The sequence below is a fragment of the Cynocephalus volans genome, chromosome 1, assembly GCF_027409185.1.
Source record: "Cynocephalus volans isolate mCynVol1 chromosome 1, mCynVol1.pri, whole genome shotgun sequence".
Lineage (NCBI taxonomy): Eukaryota > Metazoa > Chordata > Mammalia > Dermoptera > Cynocephalidae > Cynocephalus > Cynocephalus volans.
Genome location: NC_084460.1, coordinates 82,077,697 through 82,093,826, shown reverse-complemented (window position 1 = coordinate 82,093,826; position 16,130 = coordinate 82,077,697). Strand labels below are relative to the sequence as shown.

General features: G+C 41.5%; 1 protein-coding gene across 5 annotated transcripts in view; it reads right to left on the bottom strand.

Moving 5' to 3' along the window:
* The window catches only part of KCNAB1 (potassium voltage-gated channel subfamily A regulatory beta subunit 1), a 406,409-nt gene that overhangs the window by 254,293 nt on the left and 135,986 nt on the right, over positions 1 to 16,130 (bottom strand). For 2 of the 5 annotated variants that reach the window (XM_063094901.1, XM_063094914.1), the window contains exon 1: positions 9,896 to 10,116. The exons of the other annotated variants lie outside the window; for them this stretch is intronic. In XM_063094901.1, the coding sequence (XP_062950971.1) occupies positions 9,896 to 10,116 (221 nt within the window). Of the gene's footprint in view, positions 1 to 9,895; positions 10,117 to 16,130 lie in introns of those variants that run through there. 5 annotated transcript variants of the gene reach the window in all.

Here is a 16,130-nt window from a genome sequence, read left to right as displayed (position 1 = left end):
CCATATCTCACTGATTATAGTCATGAAATTTGGAGTCAGATATATTTTTTGAGCCATGGGTATTTTAATTACACCCTGACCTTTATGGCTGTCCATTGATTTTCTACTAATTTATACTGCACTTAGGTCTTGAAAGCAAAAAGACATACTCATAGTAGGTGCTAGCAGATTCAGACAGTAGCTGCTGTTATAGTAATTGCCAAGGCCAAGATAAAACTGTTTAAGCTTTAGCACACTGGAGGCACACACTGTAAAAAGGAGCTTTTATTTCAAAACCTGAGCCTTACACAGAGAATCCACCAGCACCCTGCATTTTCAATGATCCTGTTATTCCTTTTGTTATCTTGCCTCACCTGAACAAGTCCTAGATTCTGGAGAAGGTGTTTAGAATATAATGCTTGTTACTCTGGGGTTCCTTTAACTCTCCCCTTTCTTGCAAAACATATTTGTATGATATGTGTGGCAGACTACAAAATAGCCCATCAAGGATGCTTATGTCCTGAACCTGTGAGTATATTACCTTCTGTAGTAAAAGGAACTTTGTAGATGTAATTAAGTCAAAGATTTTTGAAATGAGGGGACTTTGCTGAATGATCTAGATGGGCATGATGTTATCATAGCAGTCCTTACAACGGGAAGGCAGGAGGATCAAAATGAGAAAAAAAGAGATGTAAGACAGAACCAGAGGTTAGAGTGATGTGCTTTGGATATGGAGGAAGGACTCATGAGCCAGAGAATGCAGGTGATTTCTAAAAGCTGGAAAAGACAAGGAAATGGACTTCTACCCTGAAGCCTCCAGGAGGAACAAAGCCCTACTGACACTTTGGTTTTAAATTTCTGACCTCCAGAATCGTGAAAAAATAAATTTGTGTTGTTTTAAGGCTCTAACTTCATGGTAATTTGTTAAAGCAGCAATAGGAAAATAGTACAGTATGAAATTTCTGGTTTTACTTCTTAAAGATTCTTGCTGTGTTCTCTTTTAAGTCACCTCTTGTTTTGAAACAGGACCACAGAAGGTCCTGCCTGAAGCCCTCAGGAAACATCTGGTAGAACTGGAGTCCTCAGGCAAATGTTCACTTGCTTCTCTGATAAAGGAATAATCCTGAGCTTTTATGGACTAAGATCCAAGTTTCCCAACTTCTAGAAGATTGCTTTTGGAGAAACTGTATTTGAGCAAAAGTAAAACCTTACACTCCTTCTTTGGAAGTGAAATATAAGCCATTATTGAGTGAGAAGCTACATGTTAGACCAAGAATTTCCCAGCTGTCTCTTTCTATTTGGGTCTTATAATAATAGCAGTTCATTTATTTTCTCTTCATTAAAACTGAACAAATATGTTTTCCATCAAGATGAAAACCCTCCGGGATCAGATTGCTAAGATTTCTTCTGACATTTCCAGTTTTTTGAGTAAATATGGAGGCACTTGTGCATATAGAGGTAGAAATTGGAGTGGTGGTGAGTCAAAGGTATATTTTCATCAAATGCCTCAGAGGACGTCTTCGCTGGTTAGTATTCATTAAGCCTGTTATCTACCCAGTTATGTTTATAATGAACTTGTTTTTATGGTCTCGGGTCAAAAGCATTAAAAACAAAAAATCAGTAACATAAACACCTAGTTTAAAGTGGAAACTCATTTCAAAGTGGAAAAGAGGGGGGCTCATTAGCATGTGTTCCTCAAGGAAAAGGCTGCTTTTCTTATGTAAGAGCTCTGTTAAAGCAGATGGGCCTTCCACTAGATGCAAACTCGCCCTGGAGAACACTGTGCTTGGAATTTCCTATAGTTGAGCCCTTTCTTGGGCACTCTCCTGGAAGATGTTAATTACCAATACAGGAAACTTTCTTGTTAATAATACTAGTCAGATAAAGTTGTCTTTATATTTAAACCTGCAAAGTTAAAAAAAAAAAAACAACTCTAGAAGAGTATATCAAAAAGCAAACTAATCATATTACAACCTTTAGTTTTTCTATCTGGATACTCAACTACCGTTGAAACCTACATATCAAATTTGACCTTTTCATATATCTTTAACCTGAGGGGCTTCAATTGTCACCATTATAACCTTTAGAGCTGATAATCTCTTAAGAGCTGCTATGTGTCAGCATAGTCATCCCCCATTATTATTTTAAGTAGGTTAGAATATTTTTGTAAATGTTTTACATCAATTTTTTCAAAAATTGGCTCAAAATACTAAAAATAATTTTTTTTCTCATAAAACGTTCAGCATGACGAGGGGATGCAAACAGAGCATGTTTCTATTATTAGGCAATCTTGTTATTCTGCAATGAAAAGTCTAGACCTTTACATGGAATTGAATCCAACACTGGATGACTTAAAGAGGAGGTAGTCTTTGCACAGAGGGTTTAAATGATAGTCATAATTACAGCTGGGAATCAGAAAATTAAATTTAGGAGGAAAGGACTGGAACCATTCTGGAATTCAGGAAGCTGAGTTGAAGTAATGGTTTTCAAGTACAGGAAGACTTATGAGGCAGGAAATTACAGCTAGCTCACTTTCATCTCAAGAAAGACCAACCAAGAAGCTTCCAGTACAGCTTTAAAGAAGCTAAGTCTTGCAATAAGAGATTTTGTAATGGCAAATTTTTTTTGATTCTTGGATGGTTCAGCAGTAGAACTGTCAGGCCAGATGAGCAATTGCTAGGACCAGCATAAGAAGGAATCCCCCTCTCCATCTGTCACCAAGAGCTTGAGATCCCCACATGACACTGTGTGCCTCCTGTGACTCATTGCTGTGCCCTTGGTTTCTTCCCCCTCAATCTTCTATCTTCATTTTCCTCCCTGACTTGCCTGTTAGGGTCCAGACAATAGACAAGAACTCTAAAAACACTCACCTATTGCTTACTCTGAGGACTTCAGAGCTTAATGAATTATCCTGATTCTTAGAAAGAAGAGCCACATTTTTCGTGACTGCTGTGAAAGGAGATTACACAATATTTCTTCAGAGGCCTTTACATGTAGTTGCTGCATGGTGCAAATTGGAAAAACAGGACAGATTTCTCATGAGAGCTGGACAGATGGCCTGTGCCAGTGCTCTCAAAGTCCTCCCTAGCTGTCGATTCCAAGAAAAAAAAAAATCACTGTCGGGCTTCTGTTTAGGTTTCCAATCTGGGTAACTGAAAATCAACCTGCAATTAAGATTTTTAAATGTATTTCGATTCTAACTTTCAGGAGCAAGCATTCAAAGTAATCTCTGAAACCACGGGTTCCGTATGTTCAGTTCTGAATGCCCAAATGAGTATTTCCTCCCAGTGTTGACAGGTAGCACTGTCCAGTTGTCTGTGCCCATGGTTTTGTACACGTCCTTCTGAGACACCGATGCTTTAGACACAATGACACTAAACACGCTATCGTCTGGAAGTTAATTTATGTCTGGCTTCAGAACATATACCAGTAGAGAATGGCCGTGGGAGCACTTTGGGGTTCTCACGGCTCTGCAGGAGATGGAGAAAGCTGGTCTGGCTCTCTCAGTGCACAGCAGGGCTTTGCTACTTCTCGAGATAAAAGCTAGAGCTGTGAAGCTCATGCATATGTAGAGAAGGGAATTGTCCTTTCTAGAAGTGTTTCATGCACTGTGCTTCTTTCCTGTATTGAAAATTGGGGCATAACCAAGAAACTACAATGTAGAAGTTAAAGGAGCGTAAGGAGCCCTGCCCTTGAGGTCAGGAGTCCTGAGTTTGACCTTGACCCCCCTCTCAGCTTCCTGGATAACTCTGACCAAGGAACTGGTCATTCCAGATAAAATTATGTGACCGCGTGAGGTGGCATCTAAAGTCCCCTCAACAACATCCATTGCTAACTTATTCATTTCTAGTGATCATGTAGTATTAGTAATTCTCGATATTGAAATGGAATTTTAAAAGACTTTTGTCTTACATTCTTCATCCTCAATCACTCTAGTTCCTAATTCTGAAGAGCGGAAACTGGTGACAAAACATGAGCACAACATGATTAACTTGCAACACTGAATCATTTTTTATCTCTAATTGCTATTTATCTGAATGGCTTTAAAATTCTTCAAGGAAAAGTATGAACTGATGCTTGTGAATTCAATTCTTCTCATAACAGGATTTTTCTCTCCTAAAAGGGGTTTTTAAGGATACTCAAAGTCAAGAGTCCTATATTTTGATCAGATTCACTGCACCCAAATCTCCTACTGTTCCTGAATTGATATACTAAGGATAGACTGAATTTGATAAAATGAATTTGAAAAATCAAAGTAAAATATAGAAATCCAATTTTCCTTTTGAATGGAATGGGATGTTTTTCCTCCTCTCAGAACATTTCTCAATTTACCATAAATGGAAATGTTTGCAGAAATTTAAAAAAGAAAAGAATTTCTCTGAAATGAGTGCGTTTCTAAAGATGGTCATTGAGTGGACTTGGGATTAAGGACTCCATGTATAGCAACCAAATTGAGAATTGCAGCTAGAAAACAAGCTGTTTTGGAAACTCTTTGGATTGATTCCTTCACATGCCCACCACCTGCCCCACCCGCCATGCACACACTTCCAGAACCATGGAACTGGAGCAACGTTTGCCTAATAACTTCCAGGAGGCTCCCTCTCCTCCTACCATTTTCTCACCATCCCATGGATGCCAGACTTCTGACTGGTGCCTTGCAGAGGTGGAATAAACTCTGAGATTGAATCAGCAACTAATTTTTTAAGAGGGCTTTTCCACCTCCCCATTCTAGCCACTTTGCTTTGAGGCAGAGGGGAAAGCCCACACCCACAGGTGTCAGTGGAAATGATAATGGTATTCACCAAAAAGAACCAAAAAAAAAAAAAGAAAAAGAAAAAAAACCCCCGAAAACTTGGCATTTTAAATAACCAAGCTGCTCTCTCCTCTGGACTAAAATCAAATATTTCTATTTGAAACACAGCCACAGAGCTGGCTCTTCTCTTCCCCCTATTCTGCCCACCTATTTCCTCCCACTTTTCCCCATACGGAGACTTGCATCTCACACACACACACACACACACACACACACACACACACACACACACACACACTCGGTGCCTTTTATGTAATTGGCTGACAAGATTGATCTTTCACTTGAATTGCTTTGATTCAAAATCTGCCCACTATTTGTGGGCGGTAAAGAACGGTGGATGGGAAGTGTGCTTTAATAAAGAGGCCGTGAGCAGAATGGCAAGGGAAAGGCATTTGGTATCTGGCCTGAGTCTTTTCCATATAGTCTTGATTCACTATAGGAAAATTGGGAGTGCTATGGAATTCAACATAAATTCTCTTATTTCAAACCAACTACTCATATTTTTTTTGGAACCACTGCCAGATTATTCCTTTCCTAATAGAACTTTGTAACCAGACACCCTGCTCAAAAATCCTTAATGGTTCCGCCATCGCTGATGTTCACCTTATGTCTGAATGGCTTACCCTGACCTCTATGGTGCCATGCTCTGACCTCTTTTTACAGCTCTGTTACCACTTCTCTGCACAAACCTTCTCAGTGAAAAAAAAAAAAAAGCCAGTCTCAAAAGGTTACATACTGTATCATTCCATTTATGTAATATTCTTGAAACAACAAAATTATAGAGATGGCTCACAAATTGGTGGTTGCCAAGGGTTAGGGATTGGCGAACAGAGAGTGGGTGTAGCTGTAAAGGGTTAGCATGAGGGGATGTTGTGACGTTGGAGGAGTTCTGATTCTCCATTGTGGTGGCAGTTACACAAATCTATGCGAGTGATAAAACTGCATAGACATATAAACGCACACAAATAAATACATGCATAACTGGTGAAATCTGAATAAATTCTGTGGATTGTACCAATGTCAACCTCCTAAGTTTGATATCATGCTATAGTTATGCCAGATGTTACTACTGGGGAAACATGAAATTCAAGGGTATGCAGAAATTTTCTGAACTTTTTTTTCTTTTGCAAATTCCTGTGAACCTATAATTATTTCAAAAAGATTTTAATGATAAAGTGCAGCTAACATAAAAAAATGGAAAACAAAGTGAAGTTCTTAGTGAAATTTAAAGATTATTGCATAAACAATAGTTCTTTATATAAAGAATTCTCTTAGAAATTTTAAAGCATCTTTTATGTAACTATACAGCAAAAGGTTATATTGACATAGATGTATATGTTTCAAACAAAATTTTTCTCAATGAAATTGGGTCCATCTATGGTCAAAATGTTCTAGAAATAAAGTAGCAACTTCAGAATGGGGGAAAGGGAGTTTATCAGTACAAATGTGTTCAAGCCTGAAATGACAAAAACTCTGAGACCATGTCAAACACTAGAATCTGGGTCATTCTAAAAAGTTACCTAACTGACAAACAAAAAAGCCAAACAAACAAATAACAGACAAACAAGGATGGCTTAACTTCTGTTCTGAGTGATTTGCTGTTCTTAGGATGAAAGGGTCATGTACATACCTATATCTATCATGTGTGGTTGTGCATGTATGTCAAACTAACACAGTATGAGCTCTGAGATTAAAAATACATGCAAAACTAAAACAAAGGAACTGTTAAGCATTAACAAAGCACAGCTCTAAAACCACTAAGAAATGGAATAATCCTATGTTATGTACATACGTAATAGTCCCCAGGATAAACATTAGCTGGAATCTTATTCTCTTGGGCTGATAGCAGCATTGAATGGAGGAATGTTCAGGTGGATTTTTCCATCTTCAGCCTTGAAACAATAGCAAATTTTATGCAAGAGTCATGCACAATGAAGGTGTGAATGTAATAGAAGCTTTGAGCATTTTATTCTTACAGAATTCAGTTGCTTTACACAAGTGCATATTAATTCTATCTAAAATCCCAATTTTATGAGGTCTTAATTAATAGATAGTAATCATAGTCTATGATATCAGTCGGGCTTTAAAAATCATAAGGCATTGTATAAGTAGAATGCATTCTACTTATTTATCAGGGGTATAAGTAGGTCCTCAATTGCCAGGTAGAACCTTAACAGCAGGGTTGAACCTGAAAGAAGTCCCTGGGATAGCAAAGTGGGTGGCAGACATGGGCACAATTACTCAAGCCCCAACATGTAGTCATTAATTCTGGAACTGACGCAGGGTTTGTAGCCTCAAAATGGATAAACTAAGTCAGCCCAGGCATGACTATCACCCTCCAAAACACAGATTTCCTAAGAATGCCTCACAATAGACAATCCTATCCTTCGTTTGTTTGTGTTCTTATTTACAGTCTGTTTCCCCAACCTGAATGTAAGCCCCAAACCTTGTCTGGCTCTACACCTCTGTGTGCCCAGTTCAAGCAGGGCCGCTGGTACAGAGTAGGTGCTCAATGAATATCTGCAGACTAAATGAGTGCCTCTTCACTCGACAACACTGATGGTTGACAATTTTTGAGTAGTAGACACTTTTTGAATTCAGACGAAAGCTATAAAGCCTCTCATAAAAAATGCACACACACACAAAAACAGTATATTTGACCTTCTAGGGGTTTTATAGATCTCCCTGGAAGCTCTGCCTGTGAAAATCACTTTCAAGGATGAGAATATTGTTATGACAACAATTAGCCACTAACTTTCCATTCTAGTTCCTTCAGGCCTTCTCCAGATTGTTTACTCAAGCTAATTACCTTCCCCACTGTATGGCATTAGTTTTTATTATCTGTTATTTGTTATCATTAACAAGTAGTCCATATCTGCACATTATATTTAGTGACAACAATGTTTAAAAAAAGGGATAATTAAGCCAATAAAAATATTTCTATCATTTTTTATAAAGCATACAGTTAGTCTCTCGCCCTCCCTTCGAACCCTAAGAAAGCTTGGCATACTTTTGGTATAATCTCATAATCTCTTTCATAAAGGTCACTCTGAGTAGAATCTGAAAGAAAGGGATAAGTCACATTCACACACACACACACACACACACACACACACACACACAAACCACTTGACTGTCATAGATGGAGTGGTTCAGAATAAGAGGGGGACTGGAGAAGAGGCATCTTGTTTGTCACCATAAACAACAAATAACTCAAAGGATACTGAAGACCCCAGATGGCTAACTTTTTGTCAGAGAAGATCTGTCCTTAGTTGCCAGTAATGAAAAGTGCCCAAGCAAATCTTGCTTGCACACTGAGCTTTGGGAAACAGAGACAGTTATCCAATCTGAGTTGAGCGTAATGTTACAAGAAAAACCTTAATGGAAAGCTCCTGACTTCCAAAAGCCCTCAAAAGACCAAACTCTTCCAACACAATTATCCACAAGCAACTATGAAACTGCCACAAGAAATGAGGGGCATTACTTTATATTTCTTCTGGTTTACTAAAACGAAATTTATAGTGCTGCTAAAATGCTGGAGGCCACAATTCAAACCACCTTCTGTGATCTGCCTTAACACTGGAGTGTCCCGGTCCTGGAGGCCCTGCCCATGAAGGCAGCAGCCATCTCCATCTCAGCATCTGAACTGCACAGAGAGCAGCACTGTGTCCACGGGCAGTGGCTGGGTGCATGTTTTCCACAGCAGCAGCAGTAGGAAACACCAGAGCGCTCGAGACTGCAGTCTCATTTAGAGGACTGCCATTGTGGGGCCCCACTATCCACCACAGGTAGATCAGGAGAAGCAGAGCTATTCACACTGTTGACACTGACACTTCAATGGGTGGCCGATGCTCAGGTGGCTCGCATTTGCACTGCCGCTGGGGCAAAGAGCTTTAGCTATGGTGGTTTTGCTTTTTCCCACTTGAGAGCTTTCTTTCTTAATGGCTCAAAAATAAACCAAAACAACAGCGCTTGACATTTTTGCAATGTGAAGCTTTCCTGTAACTCTGCAAAGAAAACTTTTTTCAAGAGCAACTTCTATAGAAATAGGTTTAAATGCTTATTTCAGCAACCGCACAAGAGAAATACAATCTTAGGTGTTAAGTATTTTAATTGTATTAAGTTCATTCTATCCTAAAATTGGTTCCTAGCAAAGATGAGAGATAATTAAGTAAATAATTAACAAAATCATATCTGCAAACTGGAGTAACTAAAGCCTTTGGAAGGTGTGTTGGTAGCTTCTCTCCTCCACAACCACAAACACTTTTAGAAACTAGAAGCACAGGAGTTTTAAAGAAATAAAGTCAGGAAGGCTTGTTACAAAGAAAATACAATGAGAAGGCAGGAGTCACATAATTGAATAATGAAATTTTCTACTTATCAAATTTAAATCATTCCCTATTAGAGAGAGCATCAGCTATTATTATCAGGAAGATTCCCAACTATGGAAAACAACATAGAGAAGGAGAGAGCTTAAAAATTTATGAAGAAATTAGTAGTATTGCAACAATTAACTTTTTCCTTCATATTTCACGACAAAGTATACATTTTATTTCAAGCAGTAATTTAGATTTAAATATGGCAGTGTTTAATCTAATTTACCATTATAGGTATTTCTTCTTGCCACAAAACTTCTGTAAAAGCTGTGCATAGCATGTTACCTTGGTCTTTCAAAAGATAATTGAGAGTGCAATACTAGAGAGGAAACAATTTTTAGTAGTGTAATCACAGCAACTACAGTCTGTAGCATAAAATAGGACAAACACATTTGCTATTGAAAAACTACCCAGTTCTAAATACCAGCTCCCAGCAGTTGCATGGTGGTGGTGGTGGTGGTTTTCCGTGGACTGGAATTTACACAGCTCCTAAGGTGTTCACACCACTTTAGAATATACAAAAAGGGCCACATAACTTAAAAATCACACACACACACAACCACGCTGGGCTTTTCCATCCTCCTAAGGAGCTATTTTAGAAACACCTGAGAATTCTAAATTAAGCAACCCACCACGAGTAAGTCACTTTCCCAAACCGACTTACTGTCTCTACTGCACCCGAATAGAGCCCGGAAACCCCGGGGAAGAGGGAATCTTATGTCCATACCTATATTTCATGCCAGTCTGCTTCGCGGTGGACTCTTTGAGAGAAATGTGGTGCTGAGGCGTGAACGTCCCCAGGCTGCGCGCGATGATAGCGACCGTGCGGAATTTGGCCCGGGCTGCGTTCACCACATTGGGGGCGGTGGAGCTCTGCTTGCTCAGAAGCCGGTCCTCACCATTCCGACTCTTCAGATTGTGCTCTGTGCAGGCTATGGAGACTTGCATTGCTTCCCCGGGCGGCGCGTGGTCCCTCTCAGAACCCCAGAACACAGGTAGTCACGAGAGGTTGAGCAGTTGGGGGGCGGGGGGGTCTGCTCGTCTTTGAACCCCCACTTGCTTCCCCTCCCCGGGGCTGCCGTCGAGGACTCCCGGCGGCTGACTTCAGAGCCGGCGAAGTGGCCGGAGTGGCTGCGGTGCGGGACAGAGTCCAGGGACCCAGAGAAGTAAACAGCCAACCCCCCGAAGTTGTCACAGCAGCTGGAGGGTGGCTCAGGCTCTCAAGTCTTCCCGGGCAGTGATCTCGGCCGATTCAACAGCCACATCCACGTAGGGAGGAGGCGGTCGCAGAAGCCGAGAGCTGAGCCTTCACGGGGACCGCGGGCAGCTCTGCCCGGCCCCGGCCGCCGCGTCTCAATGCGGGCTGGCGTCCGGGCGACGGCTCAGCCCCGCGCAGGCACCCGCAGCACGCGCCGCCCGCAGCCTCTGGACCGCGGCAGGAGGCTCAGGCGGCGCGCGGAGCCTCCCGAGCAGCCGCCGACAGCGCGCCGGGCCCGCGGGCCGCGGTCACCCGCTCCGGCTGGCGGCCCCTCCTCTCGCCGCTCATGCTTCGGCCGAAGCTGCGGTGGCTGAGCCCGCACTGACGCGGGTTTGCAGCTGCACGGAGGAGCGGGCGGGTCCCCTTAAGGAGCTTCTCGCGTTTGTGCGCGATGGGAAGCGAGGATCGCTTCGGCAGACTCCGGCTGCAGCGGAGCCGGGAAGGCTGCTCCGTGGAGCGGGGCTCTGCCCAGGCTCGCACCAAATCCTGCCGTAGCACAACAGTCGGAACCGGGGGAGGCGGGGACGGAGGGAGCTGGGGGGCGGCGGTGCTGCTGCTGCCGGCGGAACGTGCCAGGGAATCAACACGTGAGCCCTCTGTCACTGGCTGGCTGAAACACAGCTCGAAATACCTGTGATAGCCTTGTCAGGTGTTATTTCGTAAGCAGGTAAGTTTGAAGTTTCCTGAAAAGCCACAGTGCAGACTTTTTGGAATCAAGTTTGCTAACTTACTGCAAAATCTCTTCTGGCTACCAGAAGAGGGACTCGGATGGGGTAGGAGGCAGCAATTCAGCACTACCCGGAGGGGCTGCACGACGTGAGCAGCAGGTCCATAATAATGTCACCACCTTGGAAGGTCCAGGCAGGGTGGCTGCAGCCGCATCTTCTGCCCACGGATCATCTGTGGCCAGCTGGTGGGGACAAGCACTATCCCCAGTTCAGGGCTGGACGACAAGACATCCCCATGGACTCTGAACCCACATGAGGCAGAAACATTGTTTGGTTTGGTGTCAGATGAAAGAATAAATGCTCAGTAAATGTGGTTGAACCAAGCGAAGCACCAGTTGGCTGGTAATTTACCTCTCCATTCGAAACGCATGGAAACCAAACCCCTCTCATAGATTTACTTACAATGAAATTATGGCTTCTGCAAAATTAGCTTTCTAAACATGGTTCCCAACAGACACTGCTGTCAAACAAAAACAAGCAGGCTTTAAATCAACAATATTCATGAACACCATCTCTGAACTTGGCAGTAGAGATCAATATGGACGAAATATGAAGCACTGTCCCCCTCCTCAAGGCACAGACAATCTGGGTAGGAAGGACAAAGCATTCGGTCTTAAAGGGGCTAATGAATAATGTCGGAAGGCACATTATGACATGTCCCAGTGAGTGCTGCAGACACCAAGTACACTAGAGTGCAGCGCCTGGAGGGATTACAGGAGGCTCAAGAAAGTTCATTTTTGACTTATGCCCCACCCTTCTACTGAGTCCCTGTTAGGTACCTGGCTCTGCTTGTTGCTGGGGGACAAAGATGGCTGAGATGGGGACTGGGCCCTCAAAGAGCTCATGGATGCCCAGGCAGCCATCATAAAGGGGTGGGACTTTGCCTGTGGCATAAAGAATGGGTCACATTTGATTAGCAGGAGAGGAGGGAGGCAGTCGTCTCAAGGGTTGCCAGGTTTGGGAAGGACACACACTCTGGGTACATCTATGTGATTAAAAAAAAAAAAAAAAAGGTAGCTGGTCTGACCACTTCTTTCCAACTGCATTAAGTTGTAGGAATGAAATTTTCAAGTAGAATATGTGCCTGTGTTGGATTCTATTCCAGACATGAATCTTAACATTTTATAACCTGAAGATAAGATTTCAATCATATTGTGGAATCTCATCCTTTACCTTCTACACCCTTTCACTCTTTAACAAGTAAACATATGGACTAATGTTCTGTGATTGGGAAATAACTTTAGGATGAGTTCGGAGGGTTGTGGAAAGGGACAAATGAATTTAGGATCCCTTTTTTGTACCCTCAGCTCCAAGAGAGGAGTACTTGTGGCATATCTTTATTGTCTGGAATAAACAACAGCGGCAGAAAGGAAGTGGATCATTAGAACCTTTATTTTTTCACACTAAGCCGGCTCATCGGAGATGATCAATGCGATTTGGGAAAGGAGTCAAAATGAGAAGAGGAAGGAGTGGGAGGAATCGGAAAGAACAGCTCAGAAAAGGGACAAATAAAGCAGCCTGGGAGGCAAGACGGAGTGAGTTGATACACAGCGGCCAGAAGGCTCTGGAACCTGCCCTCGGCTCGGGCACTGGAGGAGGCAAAGAAGATGTGTGGAAGGCTCAGGGCTCAGGCCAGGGTGCTGCCGGCTCTACAGGTGCGGAGGGGAGGTCTGGCACTGGCAGGTCTGCCAAGAACTAGCAGAGCAATGCCTGAAGGCATAACCAAAACCAGACCAGGGAATAGTCACCAGAATAAACCATGCAAGGCAGCCCTCTTCTGAGTCAACTTTTCATCCCCCGCAGGACCAGGCAGAGCACCTGGTGCAAAGCAGGCCCTCGCTGTAAATAACCGTGAGAGGGAGATAAGGAAATGGAAATAAGGAGGGAGGGAGGAAGGAAGGTAGGAAGACAGAAAGGTGCATATTCTTGGGTAAATTTGATTCCTTAAAAAAAGGAAAGAATCCTTCACAGTCTAGTTTAAGCCCAGCCCAATCACTTAAAAGGAGTAAATAATTGCCCCACATTCCCATCCGCACCTCTTGTGTGTAGGTGAGTGTCACAGCCTTCAGTAAAAGCCTCAAAGAGAATCAGAGAACTGAGGCCAGAGGATGCTCACAGTGCCAGTCTCTTCTTGCTGCCCGCGGTGTGCCTTTTCAGATCTGATGCCACATGGGCATTCTGACAGCCAGCCAGCAGCACAGTGGCTTCCCCCAGCCTTGCCCACCCTTCCCAGCATTAACAGAGCAGTCGCTCTCAGGAGCCCAGAAATTAGATAACAGTTGGCTATGAGAATGCTCATTCCTAATAAGTTTGTGCTAACAGGCCACATGCTAATTAAGCTGGGAAATTAGGCTTGCAATATGTAATATGAGTGACAGAAATAAATTCAATTTTAAAAGTCTAAAATTTTCAAACAATTAAATTATCTATGCTTGATAGCTTTTGAGTATGTCTTTTATCAACCTTTAAAACACCTTACTCCTATAGCTCAAAAAAATTTTTTTTCCAAATTACCTGGTAATTTTCTGATTGATTCAAATTCTTACTACTAAAGTCAGAAGCAAATGTTTTTTACTGAGTCCACTTAGAACTTATGGTTTATATTCCATTGGAAACCACAGCCAGCAGGGGCCAGGAAACTTTCAATTATGCAGCCAGGAAAAACCAGATTTATCCAAAACAGAAAAGAATCTGCTAATATCAAAAAAATGTTAAACATGCAAGTGTACAGAGGAAGGCACTCTCTGTGCGTATCATTTGTGATTAAAAGAGGGATTGTTAGGGTGAAAGTTTGCTATTCATCAGAAATTCTTAAAACGTGGGTTTGGAGAGCACTTTATTATAGTCTGACAAATTGAACCAGTGAAAATTAGCACGGGCCCACATTTGCACTGGAACAGCTTTTGGAATAACAGAGACAGTAAAATTGAGTGGCCAAATTAGAAATACTCAAGTCTCTGCTAAGGAACTTGGAAACTTCTAACGGAAGAAACTTCCAGATGTCTACTTTCCTGCTTCCGTGCAACAGGCTCATCAAGGAATCCCCACAAGGAAACTCTGAGGACAGGCTCGATGCAAATTTTCTCATACTGCCAACCACTTGTCCAGAACCAGAACATAATTAATCAAATGATAGGTAAACTTTCCAATTAACATTTAAACTATATCCACTGATAAATTATTTTCTTAATTTGAAAATTCTGGCATATCAGACACATCAGCAGACCTCCAATATTTAACCATCACTTTATATGTTCAAGGCAAGGCGCCATAGTGTTATAGGAAGCAGGTGTGAAAATGAGAAATTCACAATGTGGATTTTGTTCAGTCCTTTTTATGGTGGGCAATTTCTCATTAGTTTGTCTGGAACCTGGACATAGAGCTAAGAGGAAATGGGGACACATGATCTTTTTTTTTTTTTTTTTTCAAGTTTCATTAGTTCTTCCTAAATTATTAGCCATTAGTATAATTTCTGCCATTACCTTATATTAGAACAAGATGGTCAGAAATATTTGCCGGGTCTTTGGATAGAAGATTTTCCTAAAATTCTAACTCACAGAAAATTTGTTTTCAAAGATAATTGGAATTATTACATTTTATCCAATCTAAAATACTATCACATAGAAGATATACCAGTATTTTATGCACTACTAAAATAAAAAAGTGGCCAATTAGTTATGATACAATGCTTTCTTATTCCTTAATCTTTTCATTTTCAATTAATTTTAAGAGTCTTTTTAGGTTTGGTTAGATTTCCCTCCTCTCCCTAATTTCATCCTCCTACATACATAAAAGTAAAATATAAGGGAAATAAATTGGTTGAAGTATTCTCAAAATGTGTCCACATTCAGAATTTGAAACTTCTGGATGTTTTGCTCAGAGTTATCAATGTCCACGTCTTTCCACACAGCCATTCTTTGTGTTTGTGATGCAACATTTTTTAAGAAGCATGTTCAACTTTTGTTCTCTAGGTTTTTTTCCAGCCTGTTGACACCTGCTCTGGAAGTTCTGATGCTTACTTACAGGCTTTGGCAACACATCACGATGGTTGCCTGGCCGGCAGCAACTATAAACCATCTCATAATTGCAGCAAAGGGAAAAATGTGCTTTGAAGAATAGAAGAACTATAATGATGTCTAAGATAGTTCATTATAAATTTCCATTGCATGGCAACTTAAATCTAAAATACTACAAATGCAATGAAGGAAGGAAGGAAAAAAGAAAATGTTTTTTAGCACTAAGCACTGTGTTAAAATCTTCCACATTCATTATCTCATTGCAAAGGGAAGGGAATAAACAAATGTAAAAAAAACAGCCTTTGTCAAGCATCTAAATTAATTGGACTCAAAATGGGTCAAAATTGGGCTGGCTGGTTAGCTCAGTTGGTTAGAGCATGGTGTTATAACCGCAGGGTCAAGGGTCGGATCCCCATACCAGCCAGCCAGCAAAAAAAACCCAAAAAGGTGGTCAAAATCCATTTGTTTTGGTTCAAATTTGCCTGTTTTCTCAGGGTGAGAAGAGCCATTATTACAGATCTCTTTATCTTATAATATCTAATATATTTTTATAAAAAGTGTGTTTTCTGGCTTCTTTTTTATTTCATTCATCTGTGAAGGGAGCATATCATAAAAAGAGCCAATCCAGATCCTACGAGATCCTGTCTCACTTAAGTCCTTCCCTTTGGCAGTTCACAGAAAGTTAATGTAGGACACCCCCTTAGCCTTTCATCACATTTAAAATAAGACTCATCTTGGGGACATAAGTAGTGAGCTCTCTATCACCTCACGTCTGTTAGAATGGCTATTACCAAAAAGACAAGAAATAACGAGTATTGGCAAGGATGTAGGAACCCCTCTGCTCTGTTGATAAGGATGTAAATTAATACAGGCATTATGGAAAACTGTATGGAGGTTCCTCAACAAAATGAAATAGAACTACCGTATGATCCAGCAATCCCACTGCTGGGATATATCGAG